Here is a 25,289-nt window from a genome sequence, read left to right as displayed (position 1 = left end):
TAGATAAATGATATTTTAATTCTTAAATGCCTATGACAATTGCATCTCTTTTTGTTTAGCCGAATGAAGGAGGAAAATTAGTTTCATCTATGTGATCCTAAAAAGTATAATTTATCATCAAATTAATTTTTTAATAATAAATATTAAATTTTAATATTAAAATACTCTCACAAACTTAATTATTTTCATTTGTCTTTTAAGGTTGTTATGTAGAAACTCATATATACAATAAAAAAATTTGTTCTAATAAAATAGTTGTAGAGTTTTTTACTTTATTTCATTTTCTTTCCACCTACCATAAATGTGTAAATTAATTAAAGATTAAGGTTTTAAGACAACTTATTAAAATATAAGTATTTGATAAAATTAATTATTAAAGTAGCTAAAAAATATAAAATGACATATTTTAAAAAGGTAATAAGAAAATTGAATAAATATTTTAAGGATAAAAATAGAATAAAATATAAAAAAAACTATAAGATAAAAGTGTTATTTCAAGTAGCATTTTAAAAAACATTCAAAACTATTTTAAAAAAATTATTTATTTAATCGTCAAACAAGATTTTCAACTAATAAAAAAAGTAAAAACCAGCTAAAATAACTTGTTGAACATAACCCAAAGAACAAGTGAGATTATAATTAAAAAAAATAATTAGCATGATCTTAAACTTTGGAAATGACATATAAATAAAAAAATCTGTAAAAATTTGACAATTACTAAAAAAATAGAGTATCTTTCAAATAATGGATAAATATTTTTTTATTAGTCTCATAATATGCTATCTTTATTTTTTCATCCTGTGATATTTTTTTGGTTTTTCATGGTTCTCCTTTTTTGAGAGATAATTCTCTTCGAGACATAATCTAACACTAAATGTGAACATCTTTTTTAGTAGGAATTCAAACCTTGGTCCACTACATTATGTGAGACTAATCTCTTCCGGTGGACCCACTTTTCCTTGATTGACACTTTCTTATTTTGATTGTCATTGAGCATTAAGTTTTTTTTTTATTATAATGCAATTTTAGTCTTTCTATTTTCTTAAATTTGTGCTTTTAGTCTTTCCTAATTTTTAATTGAAATATTTTATCTCCATTTTTAAAAAGTCTGTAATTTTAGCCCTCATTTTTTAAATAAGACATTTTATCTTCACTTTTAAAAAATCATCAATTTTAGTTTTTGTGACTAATTTCAAACATTGATCTATGTAGTCTGCAAACGTTGACCGACAACCATTTATTTATTATGAGCATGACAAATGTTTTTTTTTTAAATTATTTAATTGCTAACAAACTTAATTTATTAAAAAAATAATTAAAAAATACACTGTCAACAAGTTTGAAATTGACCAAAGAAACTAAAATCATGAATTTTTAAAAAGTGAGAGACGAAATATTTCAATTAAAAAATAGAAAGACTAAAATTATAATTTCTTTAAAAATAAATGACAAAATATATCAATTAAAAATTAGGAAAACTAAAATCATAACTTTTAAAAAATAGAAGGACAAAAATTACGTTTTAACTAATATTTTTTAATTATATCCTTAATTATTTATTATGAAGTGAGGGAATATAAAATAAATATGTGGAAAAAATTTCATAATTTTTATGAAATCTAAAATATTAGTTGTATTTCAATAACATGATAATAAACATTTTTGTTATGAATCCTCTCAGTGATCATTATATGATAAGATACGGTAATTATTCTTATCCTATTGTAACGTTATATGTTTGGTACATCAATAATAAGATATGATTTCTTTATCCTTTTACTTAACATATTCTATAATTAGTTTTATCTGTAAGGTAATGCCACATATTTTTATGAAATTATTAGTTGTATTACTTAATATAAAATATCCTTCTTTAAAAAGTTAAGTGTAATTGTAAATTAATTAAATATTAACGTGAAATATCAATAAGTAAGAATAATTTTATAAATTAATATAAGTAACAAAAAAAGTAATTTGACCAATAATTAATGACATGAAATAATTAAATAAATATTATATTAACTTGAATTGTGATATAACTAAATGAAATAATTTAACCAATAATAATTTTAATGCTGATATAATGTTTATTTAATTGTGGTATAAGTAAATGACATCAAATAATTAATGACATGAAATAATTAAATGATAATAAATGTTATTTTTAAAAACATTAAAATGTATGAAAGTGAAAATCAACTTGAATTGAATGTTATTGCCACTAAATTCAAAGTTATAAACTGAATCTCATCGTCAGGATTATAGTGAGCATTGTGTTTGACAATGGCGGATGAGGTTGTGTTGGTGAATTTCAATCTGAGTATGTTCTGCATAAGAGTTAGGATTGCATTGGAAGAGAAAGGGGTCAAGTATGAGATCAAGGAAGAGGATTTGGTGAACACCAAGAGTGCACTGCTTCTGCAAATGAATCCCGTTCACAAGAAAGTCCCTGTCTTTATCCACAATGGCAAACCCATCTCTGAATCCCTCATTATTGTTGAGTATATTGATGAGGTCTGGAAGGATAAGGCACCACTTTTGCCCACTGATCCATACCAGAGAGCTCAAGCCAGGTTCTGGGCTGATTTTGTTAATAACAAAGTAAGTTCAAGTTTTAGTAATGATAATCGGTAAATATTAATTTGTTAAAATGTTAATTTTGTTAGCAAATAAGATCAAACCTATAATATCACCTATGACATTTATCACTTATTCTTACAAGGAAAATGTTAATAGCAATTAATATTTGCAGGTGCATGAAGTTGCAAAGAGGATATGGACTGGGAAGGTAGGTGAACATGAGGCAGAAAAGAAGGAGTTAATAGAGAATGTGAAGCAATTGGAGGAGGTGCTTGGCGACAAGCCATATTTTGGGGGTGAGACATTTGGGTTTGTTGATATTGCTTTGATTCCCTTTTATAAATGGTTCTCTAGTTATGAGAAAGTAGGCAATTTCAAGCTGCACTATCCAAAACTCATTGGTTGGGCAAACAGATGTTTGGAGAGAGAGAGCGTGTCCAAATCCGTTTCTGATGAAAAAGATGTCTATGAGTTTGTTCTGATGTACAGGAAACTGATCGGGGTGGACTGAGACACAAAAACACCAACTAATAATGATGAAATGCTGTGAGATTGGCAAGTTTGTGTTCACCAAATAAATGATGTAATCAAATGTTGCAAGCTAGTCGGCTTGGATTAGTTGGTTCAAATATTTTTGCATTTTCCCTTTATTTTTATTTTTTGAATACTTCTATTGTCATATGTTGTCAAAAGAAAATATACATCAAAGCATGTAAAAGGATAGAAACAAGTATCATTCTCACCGCAGAATAAGGGGTGTTTAAATCTAAATCAATCTAAAATAAAAGCAAAAACTATTAAAAAAGTTGAAATTCATATTAAACTGATTTTTTTAATTGTTTAAATAACTTTATGATCAAATTCACCTGTTTGGTTTGACTTTAAAATCCAATTAAATCATAACACTTATATTATTTAATATTATGTGTTTTATTTTACAACATTTTATAGTGTTTCGGTAAAAAAAATTATAATATTATATATATGACACTTATATAGTATATACCACTTTTTATAAGACAATTTTTGTAGGATATGTTTAATTTAAAATAGATAAAAATTGAAATTTTTTTATGATAGAATATTTAACATACTAAGTAGTTTTGTAGATTGTTTTTAACAATTTTTTTTATATATTGATATTAGAGATAAAAGAAAGTAAAAAGATTCAATGAAATAAATATTTTAATAAAAACTGTAAAGATCAAACAAAATAAAACCCTATATATTTTTTTATATTTGATTCGAGAGATTTTTTAATAACAATTTAAATAGTAACGTGAACATCCCTAATGTAAATGAAACTATACGTCATTTTCTCTGGACTCTTTCCAATACTTAACCGAATATGATACAATTAAAAAAAAAAAGGAAACACACCCGATTTAAAAATTTGTATATAATCCTTTTCTCGGCCCTTTGGGTCCTTCTTGTATAAAAAAAATGTTTATATAGAACAGCAAAAATGTTTCCTATTGTTTTTATCTCCAGTTTTCACCTTTAATTACAAAACATGATCCCATGTTTTCAATCTTGTTTCCCATTTGTACAAGAAACATTGAAAACAATGTCATACTGATAATAACTTTAATTTTTTTTTCTGTTTCCTGCATAAATTTTTTAAAACAGAAAACAAGATTGACAATTTTGTAATTAAAAAACAAAATCAAGAAATAAAAACACAAGGAAACGCCTCTTAAAACTTTACCTGTTTTCTATTTTCATTTTCTACTTTTAAAAAATAGGACACAAATAAAAACAGAATCTATATATATATTTTTAAATCCCTTGCCTTATCCTGCATTTGCCCTTTTCTTTTTGCATCCCCATGTCGGGCCAAGTACCGACTGTTACTTTGTTAATCAAGAAATTAAGAGGTCCAATGGCATAGGAATTCCGAGGGGCTGCAATTATTAACTGATGTGAATCTTTTTATTTTCTATACATAATTTAGCATAGTAATGACACAAGTACGCAGCTTCAGTAAATCCTTTAGGCAGATTGCCATAGTCAAACTCCGAATCACATGCTCCCAAGAAAAAATCTCCAAAGAACCCTGCAACCAACCATACAGCGACTGTCATATGTTTACGTTATATATATAATAATAATAATAGTAATTAGTGATTAAGTGCATAAGCAAAGTTGATAGTTATCCAATAAGGTAATAACGATATACGATAATTATTCATTACCAAGAGAGACCCTGTGGAGGAGGCACTTCCAGACCTACAAAACCACTATAGCAGACACTAGAGCAGCCATCTTCAACTCTTAGGATATACTGAGAAGAAAAATGGAATATTAAATGTTTGAAATGTTAAGTAATAGTAACAAAAAATGGATTGCAACAACTAACGGAAACTCTGCTAATATTTGGTTGTCAAAAGCATTTGAATGAAAAGGAATAAATGAAACTAGGAGGAGATTGGACAAAGCCAATTACACCAACAAGGTGGATAAGAGCCAAAATGAAGCAAATAAAGTTGAAAATATAGTAGACCTTCCAATGAACATTGTGAGAAAGTGGAACATAAGCGTGGTCAGTCAATGCCACCAAAGACAATCTTGCCCCATATCTGATGCAATCCTACCCCGCAAGGGCATTGGATAGAAAACTGCAAGTAGATTGGGCCAGATATGCAAGAGAAGGCCCTAGGGTTCTTATGAGCCTTAGGGTAGATTTCGGGCCCATGGGCTAAGTATGAGCCCACTTATCTTTGTAAATATTAGATTAAGGTTTCATTATTTTTGGGCCTTGTATTTAGGGCTCCATAATGTAGGTAGGGTACCCTAGAAATATAGGATTTTTCAGCCCTTGTATTTTAGGGCACCTAGACTAGTTTTTGTATTAGGGGTAGTTTTGTAATTTCACATGCACTAAGTGGATATTTGATGTGTGTGGTTGGAAATAAATTTAATTGAATTGGTAGAACCCTAAGGCTCATAAGAACCCTAGGGCCTTCTCTTGCATATCTGGCCCAATCTACTTGCAGTTTTCTATCCAATGCCCTTGCGGGGTAGGATTGCATCAATATCTTTGGCAATGGATCTTGATTTAGCCAAAAAGAAAACTTTTAGACCCATGGGCCATGGCTCTATCATATTATACCAGTTTTCACAAAACTAATCACTGCATTTGAGACATCAACAACTCAAGAAACTGGGGAGAGCTTGAATTTTCTTCCACCCCATTAACATAAAGACAATCACAGCACTAAGCATACAACCTTGTTCACTCATTATGAAGGGAAAAATCAAGACCACATATAGAAAGGTAAATAAATAGACAGAAAAAGATTTATAGGGTTAGGATTATTTACAAAGATACCACACTGGCCAAATATCCATCCAGGAATCCAAGTCCAGGTATCTCAACAAAGTGAAGAGCTGAAAATGCCTTCCTTTGTAATCTCATCCAGAGATTAAAGACTGAAAAAGATCTGTACCTGTTCAGGTGTTAACAGAAGAATCATGGAAACAATTTACACAATCTCCAGCAGTGCCCATGTGTTAATTTTAGAGGATTCAATACCAGCAGTTTATGTGTGGTTCTCAATTTGCAGTTATCTGGTCAGACAGAAATGCTAGAATCTTTATCGGTCATCAGTTGACTCTTGAGTCCATTCAAGATCAAGCAGTTCAGGTAGCTTCTTTGTGGTGTTCTGCTAATGGTCTTGTTAGAGGGGTATCTTTATTAGACCTTCAGAAAGATCAAAGTGTTATGCTGCATTTGACTTGTTATTAGTTTATTGTCTTTTTCCTTTTTTTCACGGTATAATTCTCAAGGATTTCTTATCCTACAGCTGCAGCATTTGTACGGTTGTACCTATCTTTTCAATAATGATTTTTTTCAAACAACAAATTTGGAACAAGAAAAAAGATAAAAGGAAGAACCTTGTTCGTGATTCTGTGCAGTTTGGTTGAATTATAATACATATGACAGTCGACTGAGAGACAGTGTCTAAAGATCCCAATCAACTGCATATCCCTTTCTACAGATCTCCTCTACCACATTGTAGCATAAGTTGCTGTAAGTATTGCAAATAGGCAAGTTTTCTTGTTAAACATAATCATCCAACAACTGAAATTCCTAAATGTCTTGCACTTGCTTTACTTTGCCAACATTGAACACAATTTATCAGGTTGAAGCTGTGGAATAGGACATAGGTATAACCGTATAAGGCATATACCTTCCATCATTGGCAGGCACAAGTAAATTAATTTAAAGCAAATGGTTAAAAAGTGTAAACCAACTTGTAATGAAAAAAAAAAGATTATTACTTCCCTTTAAAGTCTTAATGGTGTAACAAATGACACTGACATAGAAATGTATGGTTAAATCAAGCAGAAGGGACTAATGATGCATAGGTTAAGCCTTTTTACTGAAGAAAGAAAATAAAAAAGGCGAGGGTTATGATGTATCTACATTCTGAGATGTAAGTTTCTCTTACATATGATATTATTAGTTTACATGGTGAATTTCTCATCTGGAAGAGCAGATTAAGTATTAGCAATATCCATGAACTGATTAAGGAGAGAAATTGAAGCAAAATATATATTATAGACCACTAATCAATTTAAGTATTAACAATTTAAATAGTTGGTCTCTTAGATGAATTATAAGCAATCCCAATATAATACTAACATTCAAAATCACACCCAGTATCTATAATAAGAAAATATCCCACTTCAACAGAAAGAACTTAAACGGAAATGAAATATAACTTATTGAATTTTTTGAAATTTTAGCTTCTGTTCTTTATGGATTATTTGTTATGCTTTTATGGTAAATGCCGGGCATATTGTGGAATGATAAACAATCCCAATATAATCATATTCAAAATCACACCCTGTTGTATGATCTATAGTAAGAAAATTCCCCACTTCAAGAGAAAAATATCTATGACAAGGAGTAAAAATCATGTAATTATGACAGATAAACTATGGATGGTAGGAATATGATCCAATATTAGTCGAATCCCAAATTCATATAACTCATCAAAATTTCCCCATATGGGAATGAATTCATGCTTTCTTTGTCTTAGTGAATTGTATTGGGTGGGTTTAGGAACCTAAGGCGCTTCTCGACAATCTTGCGAGTTTGGAACAAAGAATTAGCAATGGGAACAGCATTGACATCATCATCAGGGAACAAATTGAGGTCTCTAATAAGCTTCTTTGCATGAAGCACCACCTCATTAGAGACACAAGTTAATAGCAACAAGAAGAAGAATAATGCAGAGGAAGATTAACCTTGAAATGGAAGAATGCCCCATTTTGGTTCCTACTAAATAGAGTGAACATACAGTGTCACTTTTCATCACTTGATCATTTGATTTTTGAAAATGTTTTAAAAAGAAAAATCTTATGAGTGAGTGAATATTTATGTTGATTAACTCATCATATTGTTTTGTCACCTTGTGGAGGATTAACGTTTTAATAGAATGCTCCTATTTATAATCAAACTAACTAGCTAACTAGCCCAACAAACTAATGGAATAACTGACTAGCAGCTGTTCTTATTCAACTCTATTATACATCCTAACGATATGGGTAGTACTGTCCAGTGTCTACCACAACCACAAGAAAGCAGATGGATTAACAAGCACTAGTATCAAAAGAGAAAATTGATGGAATGCAACAGTTTGAAGATTAAAAAAATGAACTGAAAGGTTGAACCCGTCTATATAAAAAAAACAACATTATGGTGGTAAACAAATCCGATCCATCGGGCATCCACATAGCCTTTCGAAAGGCAATATCCCCAGTTCATCCACTCATGTTTTGAATGAAGCCCAGACATATGTTACGCATTTATACTCTCACTCGATCACTCCCACTGACTTGGATTGATCTTATTATGTCAAGAACCCTGTTGCATTTCTTTAAAGTGATTCTACACAAGGCACTGGAAGTAGGAGCCAAGACATATTGAACTTCATACAGAAAAGCTATTATGCATGGGTACTCCTAAAAGTTGCCGTGCCCACACCAGGTACATATTCAGTACGAGTACTTATTGGTTACCAAGGCTACCCGATCCAATACTCACTTATGCCTCGAGTACAAGTTAGTCCATACATAACACCAAGTTTTGTTGCTTAGTTGTTTGGTTCCTTACTAAACAAAACAAATTACTGTTTCACTCCCTTCAATTTGTATTTTCTTAAAATTTTTTTGCTATTTGAGTAAGAACATAAGAGAATGGTATTTATATTATGATGTTAGTACTTTATGTTTTAAAATTTCTTATAATAATATCCTCTCGTACCCATTCCTTTAGAAAATTCATTGCATACCTGCACTTGTACCCATATCAATGAAAAACACTAGAAAAAGCCATTGACTAAGAGCTTTTCCCAGTTAACTTTCCACTTGATATCAAGGAAGAGCAGCATACATGAATAACTTATTTTCAGATTTCAGAATAAGAATCTAAAAGCTAAATGTTGAAATCTCATGAAAGCAACACAATAGTACATATCCCAAACTAAAAGTGTAATAATGACGAGGAAAAGGAAAAAACCTACAGCCTGCCAGAACAATATATGCTTTTTTATCAGCAGCCTTGATTCCCAAAGTAGCACCCCTAACATGTTGGGCATATTTGCACTAAACCATTCATTTACTATCAGTTTTCAGAAGGCTGAAGCTTGTACTAATTTATTGAGTAATCTCACATAAGGTCATTAACCAATGATTTTGATATAGAATTCAGGTGGGGAAGAGAAAGAAACAGAGAGAGAGAAAGAAAGAAAGAGGGGATGAGAGAAGAATAAAGAAAGGTGGATTTTCTAACTAAGAATCTAGCTGTCTGCTCGCTATCTGTATCTTGTGTAAGGGCATAAGGATAGAAGTTACTAGAACAGAGAGGAGAGAGAGAAAAGAAACAGGTAGCAGAGAAACCGTGCACTGCACTTCTTGATTATCAGTTCAGTCTCTATCTACAATACATCAGCCGTTCACTATTTATTGGCAGCAACCCAATGGTTTACAGTTATAAAATCCTAAATGATAATAGCTGCCCAACTAACCAACTAACATTCTTTTCTTATTTACATATCAGATTTTATCATAAACCAGACTAAAATTAAGTCTTCAAGAGCATGTTTGGGAATCCATTGCAGAATTACATTTGAGGCAAAATAAATTTTGCCAACGGATCAGGATCCTTGCTCTTGCATTCATGTTGCTTTTATCCGTTGGATTTGCATTGGAATGCATGCCGCAAATTTTTCCAACTGCAAACCAAACATGCATTAACTCTTATATTATTTATGCACTAACACCAAACCCCACTGACCAAAAAAAGAGGAAAAGGAAAACACACAAATTCCAAATTCAATTGAGGCAAGGTACAAGAAAGATGATATCCTCTTCTATCCAATAAGAATTCAAGGCAAAGAATAACTGAGCTGAAAATTTTACCTCCAACTGCAACAGGTCTGAGTTGGAGGTAACCAGACACACAATTACCGGTGAACTAAATTGACAAACGCATAGATCAACCATGAAACGACATCCATTCCATACAACACAAGGTCAATATCCAATTATCGACCACATAAATCACCTTTTTAAATGATAATAAGTGCATCATAAGTATCACAACATGGCATGCAACGATGCAATCACTTGCCCTAACCAAAAACCTGCAACAATCAGCACCCGGCCAACCAACCAACCAACCAAAAGCAGAACAGAAATTCCACAATATCATCATCATCATCATCATAACAACAACAACCAAATTCACATTCCAAATTTTATTGCAAGGTTTAATGGCAACAATGGATTGTTCGAAGAAGTACACTATTACGCGCCACGCCTTCGGCCAGCAGAAACGATGCCGTTCTGCTCATTAATGTCCTCCTCGTCTTGCTCCGCCTGCTCCCTGGCGAGGATCTCCGCGAGGTGCTCCAGCGCGTCCTTCGCTCTCTTCCTGGCCACGGCGGCCTCCCTGGCGCGGCGTTCCGCGTCGTACCGCGCCGCGGCAGCCGCCTTGCTCATGGACACGGCAGCGATCCGGGCAGCAGTAACGAGCACCTTGGCGGACTGGACGTCGACGGCTCCGGACTTGCGATCAGGGAGTTTGAAGTAGGTGAAGTTGGAATCGAGACAAGAAGGGCAGAAAAACGGTGGTGCTGGCGCAGGTGCAGCGGAGACGTTGGTGGAGGGGAACGCACAGGAACGGTGTGCGACGGCGGGGCAGCGGACGCACATAAGGCGGTGGTGGGGAGGGAGGGGAGAGTCGTCGTGGAGTTCGAAGCAGAGAGGGCAGAAGAGGCCAGGGTGCTGCTTGAGGACGCAGTTGGTGCAGTAGCGGCAGGTGTGGGCGCGGTAGCGGATGTTGTGGATGGTCAAAGATAGGGTTTGGGTGGCGCCGCAGATGTCGCAGGGCGACGGAGAGGCTTGCCGTGAGTTCATGGCGGAGGAAGAGGAGAGACCTCCGTACGTACGTGGCGAGTGGTTCCAACGGTAACCCTAGAAAATTCAAGAGAAGAGAAAAAGAGAAATGGGATTAGGAAAATGGTGGGAACTGGGAAACACTAAGCGCTGCTTTTACCAACACTTTTGTTGTTTTAATCCCTGCCTTATTACTAAGTGTGCCTTTTTTTCCAATTTTTATTATCCTATCAATTAAAATTTGACACAAGTTAATATGCAGATATAAATTGTATCAATAAAAATTATATTTTATATTATAAAAATTGTGTGGTAATGGTTAAATTTACACTTTGATCATTTCTCTTAAGTAATATATGTTATATATAATAAATGAAAAGAAAAAAAATATTTTTTTTAAAGAATATAATAAGATCCTTAATTTAGTAATTGAACTTCTAAATCTAGCTAATAGTAGTTTAAAATTGTGAAGAAAAAAAATATAATAATCTGAGGCAGTTTTAAAATCTCTGAAGACTTGATTAAAAAAATTTGAAAACATTAAAGATTCAATTATATTTTTTAAATTCAAAAAAATCAAATAATACAGGGACCAATTAATTTATCACCAAAATAAACATATGAATCAATTAATGTAAGTTTGTTTTAACTTAATCTCAAGTTTGAGATATCCAATTAAGTACTTGGAGGCAGAAAGTTGTTGCTCACGTTATATTTTATTCCAAAGAGAGAAATAAGTCATTAAAAACAAAAATGAGGTATGTACATTAGGTTGTATGATTTTAAAGAGAGTAAAATTACAAAATCTTCTCTTCTCATTTATAGTAAAATCAATTTTTTTAAAAGAATTGATTGTTCGGGCAAAAAAAAAACATTGATTTTTTTAGAAAAAAATCATTTTTCTTTAACACAAAAAATATTGTTTATCACATATTTCTCTTGAACCAAATAACACAACATTTCATTTTATTTCTCATTTTTCAAATTATTTATCTTTTATTTTTATATATTTTATTTCTTTTCTTTAAATTAAAACACTCTTAATGTTATCCCATTTGAACATGGTCTACCATAAATAATATTTGTGTTATAAAAAAACAAGACCAATTAATTTAACCTAAAAAAACATGTATTATTACGATTGTTTTTGTGTCTGACCTATCTTGTTACTGTCATCCAAAGATTCCAAACATAACAACAGTATTACTACCAATTCACTAGTATTCTTATTTTTAAATTTAATTAAAGACCACCAAATTACCAATTCATCCGTTAAACCTAAAAAAAGATTAAGAAAATATAAGTGTTAAAATAACTAGGCATGGGCATTGAATTTGAATACTGGTCAGGCAGGGACCCTAGTCAAGAAGGGAAGAAAAATTTTCACGTTTACGAAAGAGAAAAGGAAGGAAAGAAAAAGAGAGCTAGCATTGCATTTGAGAGAGCATCCATGGAAGTGGAGGACGACTGGGATTTGAGCGCAGAGGACCTCGATTCCCTCGAAAGAGACGCTTTCCAGAAAATTGCCCAACTACGCAACCCTACTCCTTCTTCTCCGCATCAACGCCACCATTCTGCAACTGCAACAACCAACCACCTTCCTCCGAAACCCCTTCCCGATTCGCGTCCCCAAACTGTAAAGTTATTCTCTTTTCTCATTCCCCATTCTTTCCCACTCTCATGCCTTTCTCTCTCTTTCTGTCGTTTATACGGTTACCTTTGTCGTTTTTATGTTAAGTGTTTGTTCATGCCTATGTTATGTCCCATTTAAAGTGAAGCAACTTAGAAGTGGATGAAGCACAAGCTGTTTGATACTACAATGACAGTAATTAGTATTGTGTTGCATAACATATTATGAATATTTTTGGGTAGGAGTTTAGCTTAGTGTCATAGTTTTATTGTTTCAATCCAGGCTGGTACTTTGTCTCAAGCAGCAAGAGCATTGCCCACGTCATTCAAATCAGGGACAAACAACGGTGTGCCTTATCTTCTCCACCATTTACTAACACACCCCATCTCTTTCTATCTATCTATCTATCTTCTCTATCTTTTTCTTTGATTTTTCCACCATTGGTTGTGTTGTGGATAAATTATGTTCCTTTGTCTTTGAAAGCTTTTTTCTGTTTGCTGTAATTTGTTCTGGTTTTAAGGTATCAAGTGGTAATTTGTTATTTTGTTTATCCGGCTTTGTGTTGCAGACAAGCAGTCAAAAGAGCTGCCAAAGTTTTCAGTCAAATTTTTTCTTCATTCCAGTGGAAATGTTGCAGCCAAGTTTCAATATGACCAGGTTATGTTGGCTAAACTACTTGCAGAGTATTCATTTTATCCAATTTCTAATCTTTCACAAACAAGGTTTTGTCTTTAACCATATACAAGTGTCAATGTAGAGCACTAGGCTCATGCTTTGGACGTTGTTTTGCAACAGGTAGTAATTGCTGCTTTTCGAAGAATCCCTAGATCTTCTTGGAATGCAAAGGAACGGTATGTTTCTCTTTCTCCAACTTTCGTCCAATTTGTGCACATCAGTGTGAGCATGTATTAGTTCTCTGGATTGGCTACTTTGTTACATTAGCCATATGAAAACTTTGAGCCTGCAGGTTATGGATATTCCCACTATCTTCATTGTTAGAAGCAGAGAAGGTTCTTGGAGAAATACCTAGTTATAGTGTTCAGGTAACAGCTTCTTCCTTATTTCATTTTCTTTATAGTTAGGAAATTAATGTTAGCATGCCACTATTTACCATCATAAGACAAATAATCTTGACATACACAAATTTCCTTTTCATAATAAAATTATGTCACCTCGAGCGTGAGTCTTGGCTCAATAGTAAGACTGCTGTTAGTGCCTTCATTCATGAGGGAGGGGCTTTGTGCTTGTGACCCTCTTCAAATTATCACAGAAACACCCTCCCAATTTAAATTTAAATTTTAGGCTTTGTCCCGATGCCCAATTATTATTGAGGGATACCTATTTGACTTCTGCACGCACTTAGTAATTGAGTTTGGTGAGATTAGCTAGTCTGAGAGAAATCAAATAGGGTTTATTCATGACTACCTAACCTATTGCTATCTCTATTACAACTGTTGGTAGATGGACCTTTCATCGTTTATTCTGCGAAAAACTGTTTACAATGTTTGGGATTTCGTTGTGAAGTAGTTTCCATGTTGGGCGTGAAGTGAATTTTTGTTTCTCAGCACATATTTGTTGTGCTGATGGCCCTTTTGAATATGTTTTATCTTTGATGATTGCCCTGGCTGTTTGAGTATAAGCTAGTGAGTAGTGTTTTTTTGGAGATTTGTTTGTTCCTTCTGTTAACTAATAGGTTGTTTTATGTGGTTCTTCTGAATTATTTGGTTGGAGAGAAACTAGTGCGCATGAGTTTTAAAACATTACTATGGAGATAAGAGGAAACCCATGGTGTATATGATTGCCCTGAATTCTACTGTAATTTTGGGTTGTCTCCATTTTTAGTTTTAATTTCATACTTGTTTTAATATATATATATATATATATATATATATATATATATATATATATATATATATATATATATATATATTCCCCTTTTGGCTCTTGCGAATATCAATTTTCCTTGCAACCCTGTTTATGCACCCTTGGATGTTCTAAATTTTTAATGGAAAGCTATATTATCAAAAAGCATTCTATGTGGATAATAGGATTCGGAGGTGCAAAGATGGGATCTGGGATCACTTATTGAGTACATTTTTTATTCATTGAGTAATAAAAACCTGTTATCCCTGAGTAAGCATGTATGCCAGATTTTTATGCTTAAGTTTGTGGTTTTTTCCTGCGATTATTTTGTTTCTTATTTCCCATTTCTATATCTTTTAATTTTCCTCCTTCATATATTTAAATAATTTTACAGGTAGATAACTTAGATCCCTTAGTGAAACGTGCTGTTGCTGCAGCGTCTGCAGTTCCAGATCTTCAAGGTATATAAATATTTTCGTTATCAACTTTGTTGTTCTCTCCTTTTTAGGTCTGCAAATGCTCGAGGTATATATTTGTGTTTTCTTTTTTCTGAAAAATAATGAAGTTGCTATTTTTGTCCGCTTTACTGAAAGATCGATACCACAAGATCCCTAGTTATATTGAATCAAAGCTATTGCCATTTCAGCGAGAAGGTGTTAGGTATGTAGTGACCTGCTCACTTTTTTTTCCCCCTCACCACTCTCATAAATATGGATTAGTTATTGTCTTTTATCTTCCATGTCTATTTGTTTTCTCCTCTCTTACCTGTTCTTCTACCATGCATTGATTTTAGTTATTATTTGTTTGTTTTCAGGTTTATATTACAGCATGGAGGACGTGTTCTCTTAGCAGATGAAATGGGACTTGGGAAAACTTTGCAGGCAATTCACTGCCTAATATTAAATCATTTCCATACGTCCACTGTGCATTATGATGCATAGCAGTGTTTTGCTTCTTTGCAAACAAACATACAATTATTTGTGCTAGAAGTTAAATCTTGGCAGGATTTCTGCTTTTCTATCTAATATCTATTGTTGGGTTGTAAATTTTGTTATCTATCTTCTACAAATTAAGAAGTGCATCTTAGTGTCTTAGATGCTAATTGGCTAATGATAGAAAACATCCTGAATGATACAGTAAAATATGTAACTTAATTAACAATTAACACTAGTACACATAAATAACATCAGTCACAGTAGCATCTTATGAGCTAGCTTTTGGAGTTTAGTTAGGCTTAGCCCAAATTCGAGATAGTATCAATTATTAAAGCATATGATAGATCCAATATTGGGTTACCCTCAACTGTCCCCATGGTTTTCTCAGTGCAGTCTACCTGCCCCCCATTCAATATGATAGGTTACCAACCTCTAAGGGGAAGCCTCTTATGGTTTTTATAAAGCCTCTAGCCTGGTAAGGAAGAGAGTTAGTTATGGAGAAAGTGGTACTGAGTCTGTTATATAAGAGGAAAAAAATGATGTGGTAAGGGTGTGGAAGTTTATTGTTGTAGTGGAAGACGCAAAACCACGCATAAGAGGGGGGCAGGTAGCAGACAGAGGATATGATGTTGGAAGTGAGGGTCTTAGATTTTATTGGGTTTCATTTTGCAAAATTACAAGATTGGCCTTCCTTTTTTTTTAATAAAAATTGAGCAGCGTGTTTCTTTTGCAGGCCATTGCTGTAGCTTCTTGCATACAGGACTTGTGGCCTGTTCTCATAATTGCACCGTCTTCGTTACGCTTGCAATGGGCTTCTGTAAGGGTTGCATTTCTACATTTTCATCATTTAATAGAACACATTTGGTAATATATGCTCCTTGTTTTGCTTTAATTCAGATGATTCAACAATGGCTGAATATTCCTTCATCAGATATACTTGTATGTTATCCATGATCCCTTTATCAAATTTTATATTCTGTCTGTTCCCTTTTGGTTTGTATAGAAAACTCTAGATTTTTTATTTTTTATTTCCTTTGCTTGAGATTTCTCTTTTGATAAATTATATTATTTATTTTTGCATTATGAATTCCCTTTTGATGAAGTAGATTGTCTTATCTCAAAGTGGTGGATCAAATAGAGGAGGTTTCAATATAGTATCTTCAAGTGCCAAAAGCAGCATTCGTCTGGATGGACTATTCAACATTATCTCATATGATTTGGTGCCAAAGCTACAGAATATGCTTATGACACATGACTTTAAGGTTAGACCTTCCTGTAATCTTAATCATATGTCAGTATCTGCCTCTAACCATTCTTTGAAGGCTGAGTGAGTACAGTGAATGGAGGAAGTCATCGATATATTATATTGCAATCAAAGCGTTGAAATAAGCCTAACAGTAGGTTTTTGTAACTAGGAGAGGACACCAGTTGATGGGTAGTGTAGCAGTATATAAGGTGACTTGCTTGGATCCTATCAGACTGAAATAAGCCTGACCATTGGAACCAGCAGCCTACCTAAACTCATCTTGTAATTTTAGTACCTCTGGTACTTATATATATATATATATATATACTTTTGCTGATAAAAAAAAAGTGTTGAAAATTTGAAATACATTAAATTTGATGAAATACTTCATGTTTGTAAGTTGTGAGGCTCATTATGACCAGCAGTGTTATGCTAGGCTGTTAAACAGTGTGTTTATTTGAAAATGGGTTGTGAAATGCTTTATAGATTGATGAAAGCTATGGAGGAGATACAATATTTACTTTTCCCGCCCTCTTTGGGTCTTTTTGCTGTGATTTTTTATTAGTCATTGATCATTAAATGAAAACGACTTCCATCATCCACCAAAACCAAAATTATTTGACAATGATTGCAATTGTTTTACATGATGTCATTAGTTTGAGGTTGCATGTGAATTTCAGAGTATATAGCAGCTATAGCATCTATTATGTTCCAAAGATAACTAGGATACAACTTAATTTTTTCTTTTGTTTCAATTATGGTCTTTTGCCATTTCACTATGCTCTTTTAAAAAATTAAAATGATTTGAGCAAGTGGTCAAGTAGTATTTATTTTGACATTTCAGCTATTTTTTTATTATTGTGTTTGTACAATCAAAGCTTTTCCTGATGTAAATGACTGGGGCTAAAATTATTTAACTGTATGCATGGTAAATGTAGTTCCAATTATTGCTGATAAATCACACTCTTAGATGTGAACCATTTTTATTCAGGTTGTGATTGCTGATGAGTCGCATTTTCTGAAAAATGCTCAGGCAAAGAGGACAACTGCTTCTCTTCCTGTCATAAAGGTATTAGTTCTTGAAAGCCACAATCACATGCATACCTCTTTCTAAAGTTCATGCTTAACAGACATAGAAAACATATATGGAAAAGATAAAAGATGAAGGAAGAGAATTGAAAGGATAGTTAAACAAAAGAGAAAAGGAAAAAAGAAGTCCATTGTGTGTACAGAAGCATCTGCAAAGGGTCTAGTGCTCTAAAGTCTAAACCCATGTTCCTCTCCTCCCCAAAAGGAAGTCTGATTTCATACATGGAACATTTAAAAGTAAATTCTGTGTTGGCTTCAGTATTAGTTTAGTTGCAGTATAGACTGTCTGTGGTAACTCTCTGTCAAATTCTCTCATGCTTTCTTTGACAAACTAAAAATTGGTGATGTTGTCAGAAAGCTCAATATGCATTATTGCTTAGTGGAACACCTGCTTTATCACGACCAATTGAATTATTCAAGCAGGTAACTTTCTTTTTCTGTCTATTTAGGTTTAATACCTCATTAATGTTTGACATTATTGGAATATACATTATAATAATCTGATTGAAATTGTGCTCTAGTTGGAAGCTTTGTATCCTGATGTATATAGGAACGTTCATGAATATGGTAACCGTTACTGCAAGGGTGTAAGTCATCTCTTCATTACTGATAAAACTCTTTTGATTAGCCAGTTTTTCTTTTGCTGTTTATGGATGAGTTTCCATCCTGTCATTGTCACATGGATCTTCCAGGGAGTTTTTGGAGTTTATCAAGGTGCAAGTAACCATGAAGAGTTGCACAACTTGATCAAGGCAACAGTGATGATTCGCAGGCTTAAAAAGGATGTTCTTTCTCAACTTCCTGTAAAGCGCAGGCAACAAGTGTGTAGATTTATCACCATTTGTTCTCTGCAACATTTTATGTTCTGCTCACTTTTGACTTTTTATTTCATTCTATGTACACTCATTGTTGATGGAACTTCAGAGTTGATTATTGTTTTGTTTGGTAATTGATTCTCAGGTCTTCCTAGACTTGGAAAACAAGGACATGAAGCAAATTAATGCTCTATTTCAAGAGGTAATTATAAATATCTGCTGTACATCTTGAGACAAGTAGAGCATCATTCAGTTTTGATAGTTGTAACTCAAGCTATGGGATGCAATTGCTTCATGTCTTGATAATATGCTTTTAGCTTATTTTATGGTATATAGCATTATTTGAGTCGATTATATAAGATTGTTGAATTTCAATTCAAACAAGTAATTTGACTACCTTTGGTTTGACAGTTTATTAGTTGCTCAAGGCTCATATTTTGAGCATTTTATTTAACTTGCTTTTGCCAATAAACAAATTACAGTTTGGCCTTGAGGGAACACAGAACAAACTGATCCTTTTTTACTTATGAAATTGGTTAGCAATTTTCTCCTCAAGACACAAGTTTTATGTAGATCTGTGGTGGACTGGTGATAGCTTTATTTATTTATTTACAAAAATAGGTTACTTGAAAATGGTAATATTTATCTTCAAAAAAAAAAAAAGGAGAGAAAACGGTGATATTTTTTTCTTGCATTTGCTGTGGGAGACTTGGAGGTGGTAAAAGCTGACCAATATTGATTTTTCTCCTGCAGTTGGAGATGGTAAAAGCCAAAATTAAGGCAGCTAAATCACAAGAGGAGGCTGAATCACTCAAGTTTGCTCAAAAGAATCTTATTAACAAGGTATTGATTGAAGGAGCTCTGAATAGAAATTTGGGTTGCACTATCTGTTTGAGAAATTGTTGCTATTTCCTAGAGCTAGAAAATATGTTTATAGTTTATTTTCTGCAACAAATGCTCACACTCCCTGTGTATGTGGCCAATTTATATTTTGACTGTCTGATTAAACACTAAATTTTGATTCATTCAATTCCAGATATATACTGATTCTGCAGAAGCTAAGATTCCATCTGTTCTTGATTATATCGGAACTGTCATTGAGGTACTCCTTTCCTCCTCTTTGCAGTAATTGAAGATTAATACTTTCAACTGCTGCAGGTGTATGCACTAAGATCCCTAAGATCTGTTTTCTGCTTTCTCTGTTGCCTTTAACGCTTACTATAAGTTGATTAGTTGAATGGATTGACTGAAAATTGTGCTAAATTTTTTGAGTAAGCTGACTTGGTACTAATGGAGCTTCCATATCCTGTCAACTCAAAGTTATATTATAACCTTGATTCTTCAAAAACTTATAAGATAATATTGTTTTGTATCTCCATAACTTTGATACTTTCAAGCTCCCAGATGTAGCCTGTGTTCAATGTTGGAAATTTTTGTGGTGATAAAGCTTGAGACAAAATAGAGAACTTTTAGCTGGTTAATTAAAGTCCTGAGTACTAAAGGTTGCTTCCCAGCAAGTTATATTTTCACACCATTGATTTTGGGTCTCAAATATAATGCTGCGGAAAATGGCAATTCATGACAATTTCTTGTGCTTACCACTAAGCTATCGGTGTCACAGTTAACAGAGAAATTGGTATCCAAACCACATATTAACTGTTATATCAGATTAAATGTGAACAGATGGTTGTTGAGTTGATTGGTTTATCTCATGCTTCACCCCCAGACCAAATGTGTGTAGTAAATCATTGTGTATTCTTAATTAAAAAGAATGGCATCTTCCATTTTGTCGTCTTCATCTTGTTGTTTAATTTGGGCAGTTGACCATAACTGGATCTGGTAATATGCTATGTGTCATCCTTGTTGCAGGCAGGTTGCAAGTTTCTTATATTTGCACACCATCAGCCAATGATTGATTCAATACATGAGTTTCTTCTTGTAAGGCCACTTAAATTTTATGCATGTTATCATGAAATGATAAACTCTCATGAGAACTATTCAAAATTTCCAGAAGAAAAAAGTGGGTTGCATCCGGATTGATGGAGGTACACCTGCTGCTTCTAGGCAACAATTGGTTACAGACTTTCAGGAAAAAGATGCTATCAAGGCAGCAGTGGTATGATAATTTTGTTCACGTATATCCTTGTAATTATTTTTCTGTTTTCTCTATTGAGCTCTTTGCTAGTTTGGACTATAATTCTGGTGTAAAATATGGTTCAATTTTGAGTTAATGGTTTTATGCTTACACAGCTATCTATTAAAGCTGGAGGCGTTGGGTTAACTTTAACTGCTGCCAGCACAGTAATCTTTGCAGAATTGTCTTGGACTCCTGGTGACCTAATTCAGGCTGAAGACCGTGCTCATAGAATTGGCCAGGTATTCTCAAACTTGTGTAGTTTAGTAGAAAAAGAAAGGAAAAAAAAAGAAAGAGATCTAAAATCCCTTAGTTCAGATTACAGTACAAGAGTACTAGCATAACATTAAGAAATCACGGCAATTTCTGGAAAATATTGTTATAGATTATCTCCGTATAGAAAAGGTCTTCCATTGATTAACTAATTTGATTATTTTAGTAGCCAAGGACAATCTATGTTCTGATGATTCTTTGAATTGCTACTTGTTTTTAGGTGTCTTCAGTAAATATATACTACTTGCTAGCAAATGACACAGTTGATGACATCATATGGTACGTTTTATGCTTTTCTGCAGTTATCTTAGGCTTGGTGGTTGGTTTAACTTGATTTCTTAGATGCATTCATAATCATATAATCTTTTCACTTCTTAGGGACGTAGTGCAAAGCAAACTGGAAAATTTGGGGCAGGTACATCTCTTTTTTTTTTTTTTTTTTTTTTTCTGGAACTCTCACACGTGATGCGAAGTGAGAGACTGTATATTCCGTTTCTGTATAGTAAAATGATATGAAGGTCCAAGTCTGATTTTTATTTCTACCCTTTAGAAAAGATTTATACTCAAGTAATGTTTAATAGTCTGGATTTGATGCTTTTAAGAATCATTCTGAATTGAAGTTATTGAAACAGATGTTAGACGGCCATGAGAACGTCTTGGAGGTCTCAGCTAGTCTGCCGGTGAATAGCCCTTCAAAGCAGAAAACTATAGACCAGTATGTTAGAAAATCTGATAACATGGGTAGTTTGGTGAGTAGCCCTTCAAAGCAGAAAACTCTAGACCAGTTTGTTAGAAGATGCGATAATACGGATAGGTTGGAATATGAGCCCAACCCCAAACGTCCCCGAAGCTGACCCTTGAAACGGTAAGCAAATCAATACATGCATGCATGAATGCTGACAGTGGAATTCAGATTGGCTCTTAAAATGCTTGAGCATATTATGGTTATATATCGTTGTCCAAAAACCCCCCTTTAATATATCTTTGAAAATTTAACAGCAGGTGCTCTAGTTGGAGAAGAATAATCGCATATTGGCACTCTTGTCGTACCATGAGAAGAGGGACTTCTAACGCAGGAGGGTGTAGCTTGTCAGCACTGTTTACAACTCTAAACTATGCGCTGATGCCGAAGGAACTTAATGGTTTTGCGGAATATGTATGGGATGAAAATGGTGATGAAGTTTCCCAACAAATTTTAGGTTTCAGGTTTCCTTTTAATATCTTGTCCCCATCAGTTCTTAGTGGGACTTGTACAGAGTACATTATCATATGAATGCAAATGTAAATTGCTTTATTCAATACAAATCTTAATATCGTTGCCATGCCAGTATTTAATTTTCTATTTATTGTAAGAACTTGAATTTTGTAAAAGCGCTTTACGAGTTTAGTCCTATGAACGTGATATTATTCACTTTAAATGACCAAATTTGGTTGTATAATGTAAACCACACTGACAACGGCTAATTGCAGCCAATTATTGTATAAGAGTGAAACAATGGAATGGCATTCCCAATAAACAAGGAAAAGAAACTTCATAACTAATTTATATTATACAATATGAACAACTAAAAAAAACCATTGTCAATAATGTTTCCTCGGCATCCTGGCTACGTATATATATAATTACAAATAACACACTAGCCATTCCCACAACATCAAGTAGCTGTAGCTGCACCTGCACCTGCCATGCCTATATCTGTGTGACTCTCCCAAAAATATCTAGCCACGATGGCATCCACATCCTCCAAGCCAACCCCAATGCATAGAGGGTTAGCAGGAATCTTAACAGAATCATCAAGTCCCTGAGCCAGGCTATTATGATCAACAGAATTCTGAACTTTAACATTAGGAGCAGTTTTGCACTTGCCCATGCACTTGCATGCAACAACAGCTACACCTTCAACACCCACCACTTTCTCAAACTCTTGCATCAATGCAGCAGCCCCTGATCTTTTGCACTTGTTCCCCATGCATACCTCAATCCTCTTCTGAGGAGCAGAGGTAACTACAGCACTCTCGTTCTTAAAACCATTACTAGCACTGCTAACATATATATCATTCTTAGAACACAGTTCCATGGCAACGCAATGCGCATTCGCATCCTCAACAATGGGGGCGGTCTTGGGCAGTGGGGATTCCTCGACAGGTGCAGGGGCAACAACACCAACACCAACACCAACACCAACACCAACACCAGCTCTGAAGGTGTTCATGTCAACCACTTGATCACAACCACAATCGCTGTCACTTGATTCGGACGATGAAGATGAAGAAGATTCACAATTCATCTTGGCAGCTTTGAGTTTGGCCTTCTTCTCTTGTTTCCTTTTCTTCTTCACTTCCTTCTCCTTTGCTCTTGCTGCTTCTAACTCTCTCAGTAATACATCTCCAGCATCCTGCACGCAAAACAACAACAAACTTAGCTTCAGTATTATTGTTGTTGGATTGAAAATAAATAATTTCTTTAGCTTCTCTCATCAAAACAAACTTTTATAGAATTCTCTAATAAAATTTCTCCAGAAGATAACGTGCCTAACTAAGTTAATTTTAGTTCATCAAAATGTTCAATTGTTTTAATCTTCTCATTTTCTCTACATATAATTTATCTAAACAAGACCCTGAAATTACTCATAATTCTGAACAGCAACCAATATAAAAAAGTAAAGAAAATAAAATTGTACCGAGGTGAGGTTTTGTTGAAGATCATAGAACATGGCGAGTTTCTCGGGATCCGATGCAAGCCCTAATTTGGAGAAACCCTTGAGCAGCTTCAACTTCTTCTTTGGGGTGAGAACCTTTTTGGTGTCCTGGTAATACCGCAAATGCCCCTCGTCACAGAAACCAGAACCCATCCCCATCCTCACCCCAAAACGAGGAGCCAGGCCGCGGGACCGCGTGTGGGTCCCATAGCCGGAGACGTAGCTGACCTGACGGAGAACGGTGCCGGAGATCTCCATGTGTGACGACGATGCAAAATTACTCTGTTTTTCTTATTTTGATTCTGGTTGGTGGCTATTATCCAATTCCAATCCAAGGATTGCTCTTTCTATAATCAATCGCGTCTCTTATTGGCCTTTGATGACGTGGCGCGCACTTTCCTTTGGCGCGTGACCGTTATGGTTTCCCACGCTTTTTCTTCTGTCCTGCGTACGAATTGGTTTGATATCTGCCGTTTGATGAACCCACTATCCATCCTGCGGTGGAGATGCAAACAGAGTGGCGACACGTGCTAGGGATTTTGCTGACTCGTCACCGCTGAATGAGACACGTGCTCGATAGAACGGTGCGTCCCCTCTCTCTCATATGTGCCAGAGGGCCTTTCTAATTTGATCTCTGTTGATAATCATTATCTTATCTGCCAGTTGAACAATTAAATTGCACCTCTTATCTAATTATAGATTATTACTTATATGGAAGATTTGCACTTATCTCTTTTGAAATCTTTCTTAATAACATCCTTTTTTTTAAATAAAAAAAAAAACTCATCTCTCCTCCATTGCATCAAAGAGATAGTGCAAGGGATAAATTAATCTTATCCCTAAAAAAAGAATTAATTAGTCTTTCACAAGATAAATCTAGCTTTAAATATCATTAGAAGAGGTGTTCATATTAATATCATATTCCGAAAATAATTGTCTTCAAATGAAAAGACATACGAGAAAAAAAGAGGGGGTGTGAGTATTGCTTTGTTAAATATAATAAGAATTTTTTAATTTTTTTATGTATGATAAAATTATTTTAAAAATTATATTTAAGACAATTTGTAATTAAATGATAAGATAAAAATCTTAAAATTAATAATAAAATTAAACTAATTTTTATTTCACTATTTGATTAAAATAGGTTTAAACTCAACTTTAATATGATATAATCTAATCCAATGTAATTTAAATTGGATTTCATTTTTATTTTATTTTATTTTAAAATCAACTTTGAAAACTAATTCAGTTCAATTAAAAAGTATTTTTATTTAATCTTTTTTTATTTTATTTCTACTATTTATATTGAATTTTCTTAATTTATAGAAAAATAATGTAAAATGCATTAATCAATGTATATTCTATACGTTATTGTCTAATTTTGGATAAACATATAATTATAATTTATTAATTTTTATAATAATTATTTTAAAAATCATTTTTATAATAATTTCTGATAAACTATAATGTAAAAATTGTTTACCAGTTAGTTTCTTAAATTAAATTTATTTATAAACATTACGAATTTCATTTTTTTAGACAACTTGATATGTAAAAATATACTTTTATCATTGATTAATAATAACTTAAGCAAAAAATCACGTATAACCAAGCAT

At 33.6% G+C, this 25,289-nt stretch overlaps 4 protein-coding genes across 6 annotated transcripts; 2 read left to right on the top strand and 2 right to left on the bottom strand.

Moving 5' to 3' along the window:
- Window positions 1-2,253: 2,253 nt before the first annotated feature.
- Window positions 2,254-3,222, top strand: LOC114391874 (glutathione S-transferase U25-like). Its single transcript, XM_028352865.1, has 2 exons — window positions 2,254-2,601; window positions 2,753-3,222. The coding sequence occupies exons 1-2, from the start codon at window positions 2,284-2,286 to the stop codon at window positions 3,089-3,091; spliced, it is 657 nt and encodes a 218-aa protein (XP_028208666.1). The 5' UTR covers window positions 2,254-2,283; the 3' UTR covers window positions 3,092-3,222.
- Window positions 3,223-4,354: 1,132 nt separating this feature from the next.
- On the bottom strand, window positions 4,355-11,156 carry LOC114392381. Of its 2 annotated transcripts, none has more exons than XM_028353503.1 (3): window positions 5,904-11,156; window positions 4,776-4,864; window positions 4,355-4,636 (listed from the first exon to the last, which is right to left on the bottom strand). In XM_028353503.1, exon 1 carries the CDS (start codon window positions 11,008-11,010, stop codon window positions 10,399-10,401), a length of 612 nt encoding a protein of 203 aa, XP_028209304.1. In that variant the 5' UTR covers window positions 11,011-11,156; the 3' UTR covers window positions 4,355-4,636; window positions 4,776-4,864; window positions 5,904-10,398. The 2 variants fall into 2 exon arrangements, with proteins under 2 accessions (XP_028209304.1, XP_028209305.1); XM_028353504.1 differs by having other exon boundaries at window positions 10,395-11,156.
- A 1,142-nt stretch (window positions 11,157-12,298) lies between these two features.
- Window positions 12,299-22,309, top strand: LOC114392592 (SWI/SNF-related matrix-associated actin-dependent regulator of chromatin subfamily A-like protein 1). Of its 2 annotated transcripts, none has more exons than XM_028353783.1 (25): window positions 12,299-12,625; window positions 12,902-12,965; window positions 13,188-13,276; window positions 13,415-13,470; window positions 13,587-13,662; window positions 14,877-14,943; window positions 15,076-15,142; window positions 15,297-15,363; window positions 16,151-16,234; window positions 16,315-16,356; window positions 16,524-16,679; window positions 17,655-17,732; window positions 18,107-18,175; window positions 18,274-18,339; window positions 18,445-18,573; window positions 18,713-18,769; window positions 19,321-19,410; window positions 19,604-19,669; window positions 20,437-20,505; window positions 20,579-20,683; window positions 20,818-20,943; window positions 21,195-21,253; window positions 21,353-21,389; window positions 21,607-21,839; window positions 21,977-22,309. In XM_028353783.1, the coding sequence occupies exons 1-24, from the start codon at window positions 12,311-12,313 to the stop codon at window positions 21,826-21,828; spliced, it is 2,256 nt and encodes a 751-aa protein (XP_028209584.1). In that variant the 5' UTR covers window positions 12,299-12,310; the 3' UTR covers window positions 21,829-21,839; window positions 21,977-22,309. The 2 variants fall into 2 exon arrangements, with proteins under 2 accessions (XP_028209584.1, XP_028209583.1); XM_028353782.1 differs by having other exon boundaries at window positions 21,974-22,309.
- A 116-nt stretch (window positions 22,310-22,425) lies between these two features.
- Window positions 22,426-24,341, bottom strand: LOC114392593 (diacylglycerol O-acyltransferase 3-like). Its single transcript, XM_028353784.1, has 2 exons — window positions 23,656-24,341; window positions 22,426-23,370 (listed from the first exon to the last, which is right to left on the bottom strand). The coding sequence occupies exons 1-2, from the start codon at window positions 23,929-23,931 to the stop codon at window positions 22,630-22,632; spliced, it is 1,017 nt and encodes a 338-aa protein (XP_028209585.1). The 5' UTR covers window positions 23,932-24,341; the 3' UTR covers window positions 22,426-22,629.
- Between the last annotated feature and the right edge of the window lie 948 nt (window positions 24,342-25,289).

Source organism: Glycine soja, chromosome 17 (genome assembly GCF_004193775.1).
Source record: "Glycine soja cultivar W05 chromosome 17, ASM419377v2, whole genome shotgun sequence".
NCBI lineage: Eukaryota > Viridiplantae > Streptophyta > Magnoliopsida > Fabales > Fabaceae > Glycine > Glycine soja.
The sequence above is the reverse complement of the archived record's forward strand: the minus strand, read 5'-3'. Positions and strand labels throughout refer to the sequence as shown.